Source organism: Dufourea novaeangliae, unplaced genomic scaffold (assembly GCF_001272555.1).
Source record: "Dufourea novaeangliae isolate 0120121106 unplaced genomic scaffold, ASM127255v1 scaffold2, whole genome shotgun sequence".
NCBI classification, from domain to species: Eukaryota; Metazoa; Arthropoda; class Insecta; order Hymenoptera; family Halictidae; genus Dufourea; species Dufourea novaeangliae.
Window position 1 is genome coordinate 1,117,621 of NW_015373882.1, and position 15,651 is coordinate 1,133,271.

A 15,651-nucleotide genomic window follows, 5' to 3' on the forward strand; every position below is an offset into this window, starting at 1 on the left:
GTAGTTAGTTGACCATCGTGTATACGTACGGTTGGAGATCACCTATCGTCAACGGTATACCTAATGGCTTAAGAAACTAAATTTTCATATTTTCCATTGATTATACGAAGTAGTCAAACTATACCTATTTATGAGTGCAAGGTAATTAGAAGATCATAATAAACCACATCGTTGAACTCGTCTTGACATCAGTTACTACACTATAAAATCAAAAAATATATGGTGCCAATTAAAGAGCCATCGATGACTTTCAGAAGGCCTTGAAGACAACAACAAGTAGAAACTTTTTTATATCATCGTATTTCTGTCCTCGAACAGTACAACTTTCCTCTAACATTTTCTTCCATCTTCAATCCTAACGGAGGTATTTAGGTGTTCCGTTTCTCGTGAATCACCCAGTATAGCTCTGTGACGTCACCTTGTCCCTACCGGTAGGGAATTCTCCGGCAACCCTGGTCACAGGCGCGCATTCGCGACTCGGTCAGCAGCACGGCGGTGCGTTCAGTCGCCTCGGTAAAACTATAATCGAGCGACGAAACTCTGGCTTCGTCGTCGACGAAGCGACACCGAGGGAAGATACGAGAAAAGCGTGGATTCGCAAAATCGTTATCGAATCGGGTGCATGGGTGGGTCTTACGGTCGTGGTGTGTCCAAGATATGTGTGGCTATCGGTGGTATTTAAACGATAGCTGACCCCGACAGCCGGTGACTATCACCTCAGATGATGAACTCTAACGGACCGTCGACGGATTAGATCAACGATCTTCGCTGGTGCCACTGAAGAAGTTTTATAATATTTCAGTGTATTCCATAGTTCACCGCGGGTGGCGCGATGTGGTCGGTTCTGTTGGCCTTGACCGTGACCAGCGTGCTGGGAGAAGTAGTGAATGTCCACGTGGATAATGTGAGTTGCAATGTGGATTCTTTACCGAGAAATAACATATTCGACACTGTTTCGAACTATCAAACCAGTTAATATTATTAGTTCATGAACTCTTGTAAATATTATTGAAATTAGCGTAAATGTGTAATTTTTTAAGATTCTTCGGAATTATTATTACAGTATAAATATACAGCGGCTGTCGAAAGTTACTAGCCAAACTGCAATTTCACCATATTTTAGACGTAACTTTTGTCAGGGCTATATTTGTTAGAAACAGAAAAACAGATTATTTTTATGTAAGAAAATTTTTAATATCGCCAAATCTGAAGCAATCGAATCCTTGATATGGGTATATCAAAAGTTTATTCGCATTATATATTTTGAAAAAGATATGTAGATATTACAGTTTGATTAGACACTTTTGACAGCCACTGTAAGTGAAGAAGTTTGTTAATTTATGGATTTGCATATTTTTAACAAGCTGCCCCTTTTACACAGCGTTCACCTGACGGTAGTTCTAGTGTTGGTATAACTTTTTTAGTAAAAACAGAAAGAGTTAAATTGTAATAGCGAATTATAAATGTCACCGCTCTATCACAGATTATATTGTTTTACTGTAATTGTTATATGAAAATATGTCAATCCCGTTTCCCCGTTCTCATAGACTATACATTATTTTGTTACTGTAATGGTTACTACAGCTATATGGAAATATGTCAATGTCGATAACGCAGATTCGCTTATTCAACGTGGACAGTGTAATAAACTTCAATATAATTTTCATGCAATACGATACGGAACAAGTTTCCGTGGTAATCTTTCTAGGAGAATGTGTTAATATATGCAAGACGAGTTCGACGTTCTGTGAGGAAATTTGTGAAAGTATTTTTACAGTGCAAGGTCGTTGTAACAAACGTATTTTGATACATTTGGAATTCCGAAAGAAAAAAGTTATTTTCGACGCACCGTTACAGGTGTTTTTGTCTTCAAGCGTTAGTTGACATATGAATGTTAACATTACTTCCATCCGAATTGATTGATTATGTTATGACAGGTGTTTCATGTGTCTTTTTCAATTATTTTAATTACTTTGTGAAGGCTTCAGTAAATATCATCTTAGTTCAGTGATCGAAGAAACCACCTAGGAATATCGTGAATAATTCGTATTTAGGACCTCTTACTTATAAGGACTTTTATCAATCTCGAAATGCAAGAAATTTCTGCACGTTTTAAATAAAAATCTCGGACCTACTTTCTATGATTTGAAGAACATAAATTTCTGTTGCTAGTTCTTATAATTCCAAAAAAGTAAAAATATTTAGAAAAAGTTAAAATCAGCATTATACCTATATTATTTTGATATTGAAAAGTATTTAATTTCGTAGACTTTTTAGACTGTTTAAGGGAGTAATGTTTCTTATTTCAATAATTTTGATAAAATCATAGGATGTCACTCAATTTATTTATTAATAAGACAGAAAATCTACTAATATTTAATGTTACATAATTTACTTCGTTATATCTCTTTATTCAAATTGCATAATATTTATAACATATCAATCGATTTGTTAGATAACAATAACGTGACATTGAATGTACGATGGATAAATTGGCATTGTTAAAATGAAATACAAACATCTATCGCAAACAATTAACAATTACACACTAAAAATACACCAAAAAATTGAACTTAACTTATGTAATTATAAAAAGTACAGATAAACTTGTAAAATCGTCAATTTATGCAAGTAGCTTTAATAATTTGATTACTCAATGTAAACAGCTTACGAAATTGTAACTTACTAACGAATTAAACGAATGACGTAAAAAACACTTTATTGTTTTTATTATGCTACATATGCATTAACACAATTACTTGCATTTGAAAATAAAAAGAGTCAGACATTAATAATTCCTACGTACGAAACATTCAATACAGAAAGAATAATCGGTAAAATCTTCGTGAGATTGTTTACTTGCTAAAATGATTTATTTAATTGAAGGTTCAAATTTACATGATTATTTTAATTTTAAAACAAGTCAATGTGAAATTATTACGCCGTATGTATTTTAATTTAACAAATAGCAGTGTGCCCTAATTTTAATTATAATTTACGCTGCTATATGTTTACTATAAAGGCAATTAAATCTTCAATTACTGATAGGACAATTGAAATATGATTTGTCCTATTCCCATCCATTCACTTTAGTTCGTTTAGTATTGCAATTCTGTTAAAAAGTTTGTTTCAGTCGATATATTTATAATTTTAGGGTGTGGAACAGAAATTCAGTTTCGAAGTCGACTACCAGAACGATAAATTTTTACTTGACGGTAAACCGTTCCAATATGTGTCCGGCAGTTTTCATTATTTCCGAACGCCGAAGCAATACTGGAGGGATCGTTTAAGAAAAATGAGAGTGGCTGGATTGAACGCCATTTCTACGTAAGTAAAATTACTTTCATCGACATTTATTCGGCTTGTACGCTCGATACAAGTATTAATTTACCTTTCTTTCATACATTATTCATCATGTACAGTGCAACCTCCCGTATCCGAACTAACGGGGAGAAAAGAGTTTGGATAAAGGAATTTTCGAATAATGAAACAATCTTTTTTCTGATACTAAACTTCATTTATTTATAATGAATGATTTCATATTTGGTTGGTTGCTAAATTACAGAAACTTTTCAACAAATGTAATTGCGTAGCATTCGATCGAACAGAGCAAAGTATACATTGTATGTAAGCAGTATACATTTGCAACAGTAGAAGGCATCTGTTGCTGGGAAATACTTTGGTCGATTAACAGAACGTTCGAGTATTATGGTATTCGGATACGAGAGGCGCTACTTTACTCCTACGTATAAAAAGTCCAATATAATAGATATTTTATATATCTAATAACAATGAACACATGAGTTGATTAAAAGTATAAAAATAATACAGTAAATCCTGGATGAGTGTCCGAAGGCTCCTCGGTACTGACAAGAACAGAACCCCAGATGTAACACTGTCTTTTTAATGACTAGCACATTGATAAAGCTTGAAAATCTGAAGCCAATGATATTTGTTTCAGCCACATATAGGCATTAGTTTATGAAATATTTATTGTTTAGTATTCAGGAGCCTTTGAACACACATCGAGGATTCACTGTATGTCTTTACTAGAGGTATGTATATCAACAAAAGAAATATCAGATGACAATTTTTTACTATGTATTACACGCACCCAACCTATAATTTCTTTACATTCTTCGAAACATGATTCATTCGTTATTTAAAATAGTGTATTAACTTATTGATCCTTTTATTCAAACGCGTATGAAGATTTGTATTACTTAAATTAATATTTTTAAATTATCCAGAGGATAACTTCTTCTACACAACAATTTTCTTCGTTAGTTATGTGGAATGGAGCCTCCATCAGCCTTTTGAAAATGAATGGCACTGGTCAGGAGATGCGGATTTAGTAGAGTTTTTGAATATCGCTCAAGAAGAGAATTTGCTGGTTCTTTTAAGACCTGGTCCTTACATCTGCGCGGAGAGAGACTTTGTAAGTGGTTTACGAAGAAGATCGATGATTTTAAACAAAAATAAGCTAACAGCGACTAAATGAACTTTTAGTATTTATCGATTAATTAATTAGATTGTATTGATTATTTGATCTTTTTAATAATAAGTAATCAAGAGAGCGTACGTAAATAGTTAATGTTCAATTCAAAGCAGTAATTAATATGAAGTACAGTATTACATCACTATTTTTGAAATTTCTAATTATTTAACTATTACAGTATAGATACAAATAATTCCTATACTTATTGAATATTAAATTTGTTACTTTCAACCCTATTTCATCTTTAGGGTGGTCTTCCATTTTGGTTATTAACGCGCGTGCCGGATATAAGATTGCGAACAAATGATCCACGTAAGAGTTTCTATTTTATACTTTATAAATCTATCATACTTAGTTCGATATAAATTAAATTTCAAAATATATTGTTTCGCACGAAATATTTCTCTCCTATTTTGTAGGTTATATGAAATACGTTGAAGCATACTGGGACGAACTGTTCAAAAGAGTCGAACCTCTGCTCAGGGGAAATGGAGGTCCTATAATCATGGTTCAGGTACAGATGCAAACATTTGTGCAACTATCAGATCTGTCGGAACGTTCTACCGCGTTTATTCCTCTTATTTGATCAATTTAACATTAAATTTTATAAGGAATGATATTTCCAAATTTCACGTTAACCGGATGAATATTTTCGAAGATCTGCTGGCTGCCAGCAAACGAGATCCTCTCAGATATGACGGTAGATAATCTTGTATAACTCTGCCATTTTATAATTTTAAATAATAACCAATGTGTGAAAATAAAGTTAAAATGTTGCCTAACAGCCCTTAAAAAAATCCCAATAGTTTACTCAATAATTACATCAGGGAAAAAAATTTTACCTATTTTGCAGGCCTACAAGGTGGTGTAGCTACCGTTTTAAGGTTGCTCATGCGTTTGGTGTCATCTCTAGCTTGGGGCTCCATATGGCGCTTTATACTTTTTAACAATTATACCAATTTAATTTATATAATTAATATTTCAAACTACTTCAAAACACTGAAATGGAATAAAAATTTACAAATAAGTGGATGAAACAAAAATTTGTTCTCCTTATTGCAAAAAATTTAATTTTTTTTTGATTTTTAAGAAAAATTTGGAAAGTTTGTCGAACAAACCAAAGTAATACAAGCGACGTTAACGCTCATAACAGACATGCGGAGAAGATACTACCAAATGCATTGAAACCTAAGTTTGCATACTCTCATAAAAAGTGAATAACTTCTCAGTATCAACTACAATTCCATAAGGCTCGTGTTGAAAATACATTTTTATAATGTTTCTTTTCAATTATTTTATCGTTGACCTTGCGATTTCTTGATATAAATCGAAAGTTGAAGCTTCTAAAAATGTTCTGTGAAATTTTTAACTAAATGTATAATTATTAACAATTTGCATGAGTCGTCTTAAAAAGCGAAATTACAACTCGTTTTGAAGTCTCACAATTGCTTTATTGCTACAACATCTTTGTCCCTGTTTCAGATAGAGAACGAGTACGGGAGCTACGGATGCGACACGCAATACATGAATCGTCTGCGAGACATTACGAAAGAAAAAATCGGGACGAAGGCGCTCTTGTATACGACCGACGGAAACAGCGGCAATCTACTTCGCTGCGGATCTGTACCAGGTGTCTACGCGACCATCGACTTCGGAACAAACGTCAACGTGACGTCCAGCTTCGAAACAATGCGTTTGTATCAACCGCAAGTATGTATCAATGATCTGGTAAAGCAAAAACGACTTCTTCAGACGAAGTATGTACAGGGTGTTCATCGTAACGGTCGCCACGATTTTTCGGAGACTTCTGATAATCTGATAGAAAATGTTACGAACAAAACTTAATCACTAGTTAGTTAACAACAAATTGCTGTATTAAAAATGACTCTAAAACGTTTTTTTAATAAAAAATCAACGTCACCTTCACTTTTTTCAATGGCATCATATAATTTTTTGTTATCCGATATTGTAAGTGGCATCGAGACAAATTCAACGATCTCATACACAGTTGTTTTTCTTGAATAATTTGTATAGAAAATCATTCTTTAATGTAATAAGGTCCTTCAATAACGCGTGAGTTAAACATAAACGTGCATGAAGGTGGCATGCAGTTTGAACACTTAATAGATATTCAATGACAATATGATTATTTACCAGGAACATGAGATCGAATTTATGACAAGTCATATTCGGCTCAAACGTTAATAAAGAATCTTATTACATTTAAGAATGATTTTCTAAGCAACTTACTGAAAAAAGAAACAACTTTGTACTATATCGCCGAATTAAAAAATTACATGGTGCCTTTTTTAACAAGTGAAGGCGACGCTGATTTTTTTACTCAAGAAAAGAATTTTTGACAATTTTTAATATTGTAATTCGTTGTCACTTGATTACTGACCAGCTAGATTACTGGAAGGATCCGAATAATCGTGGCGATCGTTACGATGAACAACCTGTATATCTTGATTATCAAAATGCATGATATTCGTAATCATCGAACCGCTCGAAGTTCAATTATTCTAGTGCATAAAGTACTTGACCCGAATTTCTTTTTAGATATTCGTCGATTGATAAGAGATACAAAAATTATCTGTTTCAAACTGATATTTGTATTTGTACATCTTTTTAATCACATTTTATTATTGTTTCTTGTTTCGCAATAACAAAAATACCAAATACCAGAGAAAAAGACGTTAAACAGGTAATCAGGAAATTGTTATGGATTGAAATAGGCTTTTGCATAAAGAAAATATTTTCAATTCAGCAATTGTTCGTTGCGATATTGAAATTCGCATAGATGTCTTCAAGGTTACGATACGTTGTCAGGCAACATCTCGATTAGCTGACGTATCACGTAAGATAGTAACGATTAAGAAATCTGCAACTAATAACAGGGGATCGGATTATGTGAACACACAAAACACAATGCAAAAATAATTTGATTCGTTACATTACGTCATATTAAATAAGAACTATAATTTAGGATATAAACATATTCTTGAAAATGAATATAAACTGTCAAAAAGAAAGAAATTTTCAGAATAAAAAATATTGCTTTCTACTTTTATTTTATAAAGAATAGTATATAAAATTTGAATGTTTTTTCGCGATACTTGTATTATTATTAACTCAAAAATATTCATTTCCTCATTTGTATGTAAATTATTCCCAACAGGGTCCGTTTGTAAACTCTGAATTCTATCCCGGATGGTTAACACACTGGCAAGAACGGTTCAGTCGAGTGAAAACTAATGCAGTTGCAAAAACCTTGGACGAAATGTTGTCTGTTGGCGCATCCGTTAATTTCTATATGTTCTACGGTGGCACGAACTTCGGTTACACCGCTGGTAGGTGTAATTTTTCAATTAAATTTTTTTTTAAATTCTGTTCTGTTCAGTTTTCATTTCATTGACACATATGTAACAAAAAATAGAATTACTTATACAGTCAATGGAGAGTGTAATTAAAAGAGTATAATTATACTAAGTAGAGTGAAAGAATGATATGGAGAAAATATAACTAAAATAATAAACAGAGAAAAAACTAAATATAGAAAATCACCATTTCACATTCTGTTACGTTAGTTTAATTAATAAATAATTCCTCTGGTCTCTCCTAGACACTTAACTAAATTGTTAGAATAATTCAACAGGTGCTAACGGCGATGAAAATGCGTATTCTCCGCATATAACGTCCTATGATTACGATGCACCGTTAACCGAGGCAGGTGATCCGACGCCAAAATATTTTGAAATCAGAAATGTTATCTCCAAGGTAAAAAAAAGTATTCACTTAAAAGTCGTTAACGATATTTAACACTACAGAGTCCTCTCGATTATAATCTGGCTTGTTCTACGCGATTATTGTCCAGGCATTATACCCACCACTGTTGGGGGGGGGGCGTGGACCCTGTTAAGCGCATACTTTGTTGCAGAGATGGGCATAATTTTATTCGAATAATGCATAGTAAAAAGCAGTAGTATCTGAGATCGTCATCCCGACCTTTAAACAGTTCATGAGACTAAATAATTGTTTGCAAAGTATCTACTAATTCAGAAAGAAATATTATTTTATGATAAAAATTGGAATTACCACGTTTAATCAAGTAAAAATGACGAAATAGTTTTTTCATCTTTTATTCGTTATTCGAAACTTTTTATCTAGATAATGAATTTGCCCATCTGCTTTGTTGCCCCTCTGCTCTTGTTGCCGAAGCTCGGGCGTCGGGCAAAAAACGAATTTTTGCGAGGGTCTAAAGCATTTCTCCCTATAAGATTATTGTCCCGACGCGGACATGATTTTAGGACGATAATCGAGAAGAGCCTGTATTACGTTGTCATCAATTACATGCCTTTCGAGTCACTTATCCATTTTTAGTGAAATCATAACAAGTAATAATATTCTCCTATTTGAAAGTTTATAAAATATAGTATTTCCATATAATATGTGATATTGTTCAAAAACACTTATTCGAAATTTGTAACTTGTAACTTCTATAAATGAGGTTATTTATTATTCCTTACATTTCTTTATCACATAAGCATATCTCCACTTTATTCCATTCATAGACTGATTCGAAACTTTCGTCTAGCGTTGTGCATCGAAACTATACAAACTATCAGGTTATTGCATAATAAATGTCGTTTCTGGACTGCAAAGTTGCAATGATAATCATTTTGAAAAATTGTCGATTTCAGTGTCGTAAACACTAAGTTCACTGTGATTAAGAGTACTGAAAAAGAACATTTATTATACAACACTCTAACACCTTTTCGAGGAAGAAACCGGTTTTGAAGAATCGTAGTATATGTATACGTCCAACTGATATACATATATGTATATAAGACTGTGCATCTCTATGCAAATTCATATATTTTTAGACTAATTTATTTAAAAATGATTTTATTAGACATATTCTTTCACAAATAACTACTAAACGTCACTAAAATTCTTGCATTATCGTTTTCAGTACCATTTTTAAAATCCAAGTATTTTATATCTTGCATCCCTGAATCACCTAAACAATAAACCCGTTGTTTCATTTTTTCAGTATTTTCAGCTACCAAACATGCCCCTTCCGACTGTATCGCCAAAAGGTAATTATGGATCGGTTCTATTGTCGCCAGTGGTCAATCTTTTTGAACCGCTTGGTCGCCAAGTGTTTGCAACGGTCGTTCTCGAAAACTCGGAGCCGCTAACATTTGAAGCTCTTGGATTGTCCCATTGGCTGGTGCTTTACGAGGCGGATTTAGTGTCCAGGCCTGCAGACCCAGCGATTTTGCACGCAAACGTTCGGGACAGAGGACTGATTTACGTGGACGATTACTTAATCGGAACGTTAAGTCGCACTAACAAAATGTATGATATACCCATAGAGTATCCTCATGCACAGAAATTGAAGATACTGATTGAGAATCAAGGAAGACTGAACTTTGGAAGAGGACTTCGGGACTTTAAGGTTCGTTAGTTGTAATAGGATTCAAACAGTCTCTGGTCTCTTACATTAACTGCCAAATTTTGAAATTCTCGGTGAATTGAAGTAAATAGTGATATCCTTGTTAAATGAACAAATACAAATATTAAATGTATCAGTAAGTAGTCCACTATTTCTTGTGAAACTTCGTAATTGTTTTGAAACAATTCAGAACCCTTTGATATAATAAAAGTATTTAGTATTTGTTGGTATTGATCTTCGCCATTTTGACCAAGCAGAAGATCGAAATGCTAAATTAAATTGGATTGCTGGGTTAATGAAGTGTATTATTGGGTGGTAATGAACAACACTTAATCATCAACACTCAATTTATTGAAAAGAAAACGAAATAACAAATTGATGACACAACAAAAGAACGAAATAATATTTAGAATCACGCACGCGACAAGGTAACGCGACGTTTACCGAATAGGGCAAGACTGGCTGACAGACAAACCCTTTTCGTCGGTTCCCGTGAGCTTAGAAAGAGGCGCCAAACAAAAGAACAGACACAGTAACATGAAAGACAGATTGTGTGGTTTTAAAATTGATTTTTAATTACAATTTTGAAATTATTGTTAGTGTACATTGGATTACATGTCTTCTAAACTAATGGTTTATCCGTATAAGTAGCTTAACACTTTTTTATAGGGAACGACAAGCTGCATCGACTAATGCATTTAAAGAAAAACATAATTCTATTTAAAACACAAGTTGACCATCATATATCCCCTACGCATCCACCTACAAGAAAGATACATCGAAATATTTCTCCTTCGAAACCATTCAATTCTTACCTGGAACGTTTTTCGATATATTTAAATGACTCGCCCTGTATATTTTCTGCAATAATCGTATTAATCCAGTTGAGTCAATACTACTTTCCACGTTTATCCCTCCAGACTAGAACGTCCCCTTAAAAGTCCTTTTATACCTTCTACTTGTTAATATATTTAGGAAAAATTGCGTATACTGTGTGCTAGAATTTTTTTAATAGTCCAAACTTTCTTTCTTCCTTATTAGGGAGTTTCAGGTGTAACCCTAAACCAAATACCCCTTGGTCCATGGAAAATGACAGGCTACAGTCTGGACAACATCACTCTGGTCCGGTCTCTGCCTGCGAAAACGATGGAAAACGGTACTCTTCGTAAAGGTCCGGTGCTCCTTCGCGGCACCTTCATAATTTCCGGGGAACCAAGGGATACGTACTTGAACACTAGCGATTGGGGCAAAGGCGTAGCTTTCATAAATGAACACAACCTTGGCCGATATTGGCCACTTGTCGGACCCCAAATGACGTTATATGTACCCGCGTGTTTCTTGAGGACCGGCGAGAATGAATTGATTCTCGTGGAATTGGAATACATACCGAACAGTAAGAGGATGATATTACAAACGACACCGATACTTGATTATCAACCTTAATTAAATATCGTATGAAATTGGAGATGGTCAAAAGTTTCTTCTAGGTAAGGACTGTGAACACAACGACTATTATAGGCGTAGAAACCTTTATCTCTTATTTATTTTAATATATGTATACAAATAGAAATTCCAATTGTAGATTAAAATAATTAATTTTTAATTAGTGCAAGGATCAGTCGGATAGTGATTGCAGTATTCTTATTAGAATCAAGTTTTCACCACTTTTATGGAAAATTTAAATGAAAAAGTTGTTCCCTATATTTATCTTTATTTTGTATGCAATTTCTTACTGCGAATTACGATTGACTGTTATTTAAGTTAAAGTCGTTGTACCGAAAAAATAAAGTCATTTCTATATAATTTTATTAATTGATAATACGTATTTCCTAATCAGTACGATTCCCGTTGTGTCCACTGTGCACTGTTACAAAATTTATACATAGAAGTTACGATGGTAATATGTTCATACATTAATTCTATGTAAACGTTAATTACTAATACTATAATTATTTCTACAAACTACGTCCATTATTTGACAGACGTTTTTGTTGTTCGAAATATTCTTTAATTCAAGGAAAAGTTCAATATATTCTAATATCGTTGTATATGTAGGTTACAGATGTAACATATTTCATATTAATTATAGTAATAATTATTTAAACTAAACTATACCATAAGTAATTTATTTGGTATACTGTAAAGGTATCCAGGAGGTCCATGAGTAAGCTGCAGGAACTTGCAAATAAGTTCTGCTCACATCGTCAAACGTAATGGCGCCCATAGTTGTATTGTTTTCCACGTTGGCACAGTTCACGATACTTCGAATTGACGCGTTTAGATCGTGAGATCGCTCATGGGATCGCAAGCTGGTGACCATGGAGAACTGTTTCTTGCATACACTGCAACGATGGGATCGATCTCCTGAAACGGAATAAACGAACTTCAAAATAAACTAATAAACATTGAATTTTACTGTTACATTCAGGACTTGCAATTACATAATTCCTTACGGACCAAAATTGTTTCGGGTCGTTACGAACCAAATTATTGCCGGACAATGTCGAGGAATTATGTTTTTTACATTATAATTTAAAATAATATTATATATGCCTGTACGTTGTACGATAGATTAAATGTCCCTAATACTGCCACTTTATTTATTTTACTTAATAAAAACATAACGTACGAGGAAATGTGTACCGAAGACTGTATTATTAACTCTGTCCAACCGCAGGATTGCATTTGGAATCATTAACTTATTTAGCATTTATATATAAAAAATATAGTTTATATATAAACTATAGTTCATATCATGAACCTGAAGATTCAATATGGCATCGTATCGAATAGTACAATTTTTTGCCGTTAGATGGATAAGTTCTCGAAAATATCATTCGAGACCCGAAGATATTTCGGGACCCGAAATGTTACGGGACCCGAAATGTTACGGGACCCGAAGATCTCACGGGACCCGACATCTGTCGGGATCCCAGTCAACCTCGCCCGACTTCTCCCGACCCGACCCGATCCCGAAATGTCGGGTACCCGCGCACCCCTGAAATTTACATCATGCACCGCAATATAATTCACAGAATACCTTGTATCGTCCAGGGACCGTCAGTTATTTTATTACAAGGTAAATCATTGATAATCAATAAAAATCACCATTGTGTAGTTGCATGTGATGATGCAAAGCCGCTGGCTTACAGAATCCCCGATTGCAAACAGAACATCGCATCGGCCAGTTACCAGTGTGAGAATATCCGTGAGCCCTTAAGTCACCAGGCGTTGGAAAAGAGCGGCCACACTCGTTACATTTATGCGGTTTTTCCTAGATAGATTTCTGAATTAGTATCATACATGTACACAAGATGTTTCTGAATTGCTTGACCAAATTTTATCATTGCATTAAAGTCTGCTACTGAACGTGTGTCAAACAAGTTACATGTTGACACTACATGGTGGTTCAGGTAATGCAATCGCCTAATTACTCGTAAATTATCGACTGTATGACAAAATATTGTAAACAAAAGTTGCATAGTATCAAGGAGGACATATAATGCAATAATATGTTTTTTTACTATGTTCCTTTTTTTTCGAGGTGCAACGGTCACCTTCAGTTTTTTAAATGGAATGCCTAATATATCATCTCGAATTTCGATAAAGCATCAAATATTGTACAAAAAAGTATTGCATCATATAGGGTCTAAAGTGAATAGTTTCTAAGATATCGGTACATTTTTGTAACATGGTGAAATCCTTCCGATTAAAATGAGGCCAAACATGACATAATTTGGACCATATTCTTTAATTAATGTTAATATTATTATCAATAATATTAGTAATAAAATTAATATTAATATTAGCAATAATAAATATATTGTATTTAGATGTTTATTCTACAATAAATCTAAAAAATTCGATGTCATTCTGCAAATTGATAGTTACACTATAATTGTTTAAATTAACAACAATGGACAGATATAAACACCTTATAATGCGTCATTCGATGATAATACAAATTAGAGGATGCAGTGAAACGTTTCCCGCAAATGGGACATTCGTGCGGACGTTCTCCAGTGTGAATTCTTACGTGTGTGTTCAAGGAGCTACTCGTGCTGAACATTTTTCCACACACGGTGCAACCATGCGGCTTTTCACCTGTTAATTTAATTTATGTTCAATTAAAATTAAAACCATCTTTCTACGTACACACATTTAGTCAACGAATTAGGGTGTTCCAAAACAAATCTAAATTATTCCAATGTATTGGTTCACACAGTCGAATTATTCGCAGTGGAATTTAACGAAGTTTTAATAATATTAATCATTTTAAAACATGAAATATATTTTTATATTACAAATACTTTAGCAAACATTCTGCTGGGTTATTAATCCTTTCCATATTTTGTACCGTGAACTTTTCATTAATCAAACAATTTTCGTTACGGATATACTTGAGAAATTCATCCAGCCGTGATTCAAGTATTTCAGTACTATATTCAGTACACTTTTTTCAAAAACTGCTTCCAACCCTAACTCAACGAATAAATTAGGTCATTGCACGTGAATTTAACAAAACTGACCTGTGTGAGTCCGCAGATGTCTTTTCAGCAACGATGGTCTATCAAAATTCTTGCCACACGTCTGACAGGGCAAACATCTTTGAAATTTCGTGGGATTTAGCAAATTTAGTTTCCTCTCAGAGCCACGACAGCTTAGATCTAAAGGCATATCTTGCACAACGCTCCATACTACGTGTTAAATCAAACCAACACAAATTTCATCTTCAATCTAAATGTATCGGAGTCACTAATAATATTGCGTTAATGCAAAAAAACATTTTTATCATTTGCTTTACCCATTTCACCAGAGCAATTAACATTGACATCTGTATACATTTCTTAACGGTTAATTAAATCATTTATACATAGGCTTCATATAATTGTATTATTTAGTACTACTGCTTTCTAGAAAATTTATGCAAACTCTAGACCAGGTGTCGGCAACCTATGAGCCGCGGGGTCTATGTTAATCTATTATTTCTATATTCTCAAAGTATTTGTTTCATGTGTATGTTTATAATTTATTTTTATACATTATACTTTATTTGCGGAACTCAAGTGGGTCACTTGAAATTATCAAATGGGTCATTTGGTGACCGACGGGTCATAGGTTGCCGACGCCTGCTCTACACTAAATAAAGATGTATTAGAGAAATTAATGTACCTATTTACACAATTCTTGCAGTCATTTATAAAACACATGGCCTGAAGTGATCATAAAAAGGACCACATGCTTCCGTTTTATTAACATTGGTTACGTTACACAAAATTGTTTCTAATGTCTTTTTCAAGATTGGAAAGTGATTACCCCATGTCACCGTTGACTACAAAAATATTAACTATCTTTATATATCCCTGCCGTAAACACACCTGCGATCAGCAGTTTCACATGCCCCGACCCAACACATTTCAGAAAAATTCGAGCATTCCTTTACACTTGAATTAGAGAAAAAATCATTTTCAATTAGCCACGGAACTTACCGGACATTACAAACTTTTTACTATCTCCAAAGTAACGAATATATGCAAGCGAATCGCTAAATTCACCAGCGATAAAATTATCCCACACTTCGTCAAGGGATCTAGACACGAAGACGGATAAATCTGACTTAGGTACACACTATTCCAAACAGATTACAAGAACGATTTCAGACGACAAGGAGAGGCGCCTCATCGATGAGGGCGCA

At 33.8% G+C, this 15,651-nt stretch overlaps 2 protein-coding genes across 2 annotated transcripts; one reads left to right on the forward strand and one right to left on the reverse strand.

Moving 5' to 3' along the window:
- The first annotated feature begins 832 nt into the window (after nt 1-832).
- On the forward strand, nt 833-11,427 carry LOC107187974 (beta-galactosidase-1-like protein). The gene is made up of 10 exons (XM_015576221.1): nt 833-904; nt 3,155-3,327; nt 4,288-4,438; nt 4,747-4,810; nt 4,918-5,012; nt 5,981-6,208; nt 7,677-7,848; nt 8,154-8,275; nt 9,552-9,959; nt 10,998-11,427. Exons 1-10 carry the CDS (start codon nt 833-835, stop codon nt 11,397-11,399), a joined length of 1,887 nt encoding a protein of 628 aa, XP_015431707.1. The 3' UTR covers nt 11,400-11,427.
- A 654-nt stretch (nt 11,428-12,081) lies between these two features.
- LOC107186046 (zinc finger protein 239) lies at nt 12,082-14,764 on the reverse strand. Its single transcript, XM_015573880.1, has 5 exons — nt 14,761-14,764; nt 14,486-14,653; nt 13,891-14,060; nt 13,065-13,230; nt 12,082-12,320 (listed from the first exon to the last, which is right to left on the reverse strand). Exons 1-5 carry the CDS (start codon nt 14,762-14,764, stop codon nt 12,082-12,084), a joined length of 747 nt encoding a protein of 248 aa, XP_015429366.1.
- Nucleotides 14,765-15,651: the final 887 nt, after the last annotated feature.

What these genes read in the sequence shown, in the direction of transcription:
- LOC107187974 (XM_015576221.1), top strand. Translation starts at nt 833, where the DNA reads ATGTGGTCGGTTCTGTTGGCCTTGACCGTGACCAGCGTGCTGGGAGAA. An exon ending in TCTGCGCGGAGAGAGACTTT is followed by an intron (nt 4,439 to 4,746) that starts GTAAGTGGTTTA and finishes TTTCATCTTTAG; the next exon opens with GGTGGTCTTCCATTTTGGTT. An exon ending in GAACTTCGGTTACACCGCTG is followed by an intron (nt 7,849 to 8,153) that starts GTAGGTGTAATT and finishes ATAATTCAACAG; the next exon opens with GTGCTAACGGCGATGAAAAT.
- LOC107186046 (XM_015573880.1), bottom strand. An exon ending in ACATCTGCGGACTCACACAG is followed by an intron (nt 14,061 to 14,485) that starts GTCAGTTTTGTT and finishes TTAAATTAACAG; the next exon opens with GTGAAAAGCCGCATGGTTGC. An exon ending in TCACATGCAACTACACAATG is followed by an intron (nt 12,321 to 13,064) that starts GTGATTTTTATT and finishes ATTCCGTTTCAG; the next exon opens with GAGATCGATCCCATCGTTGC.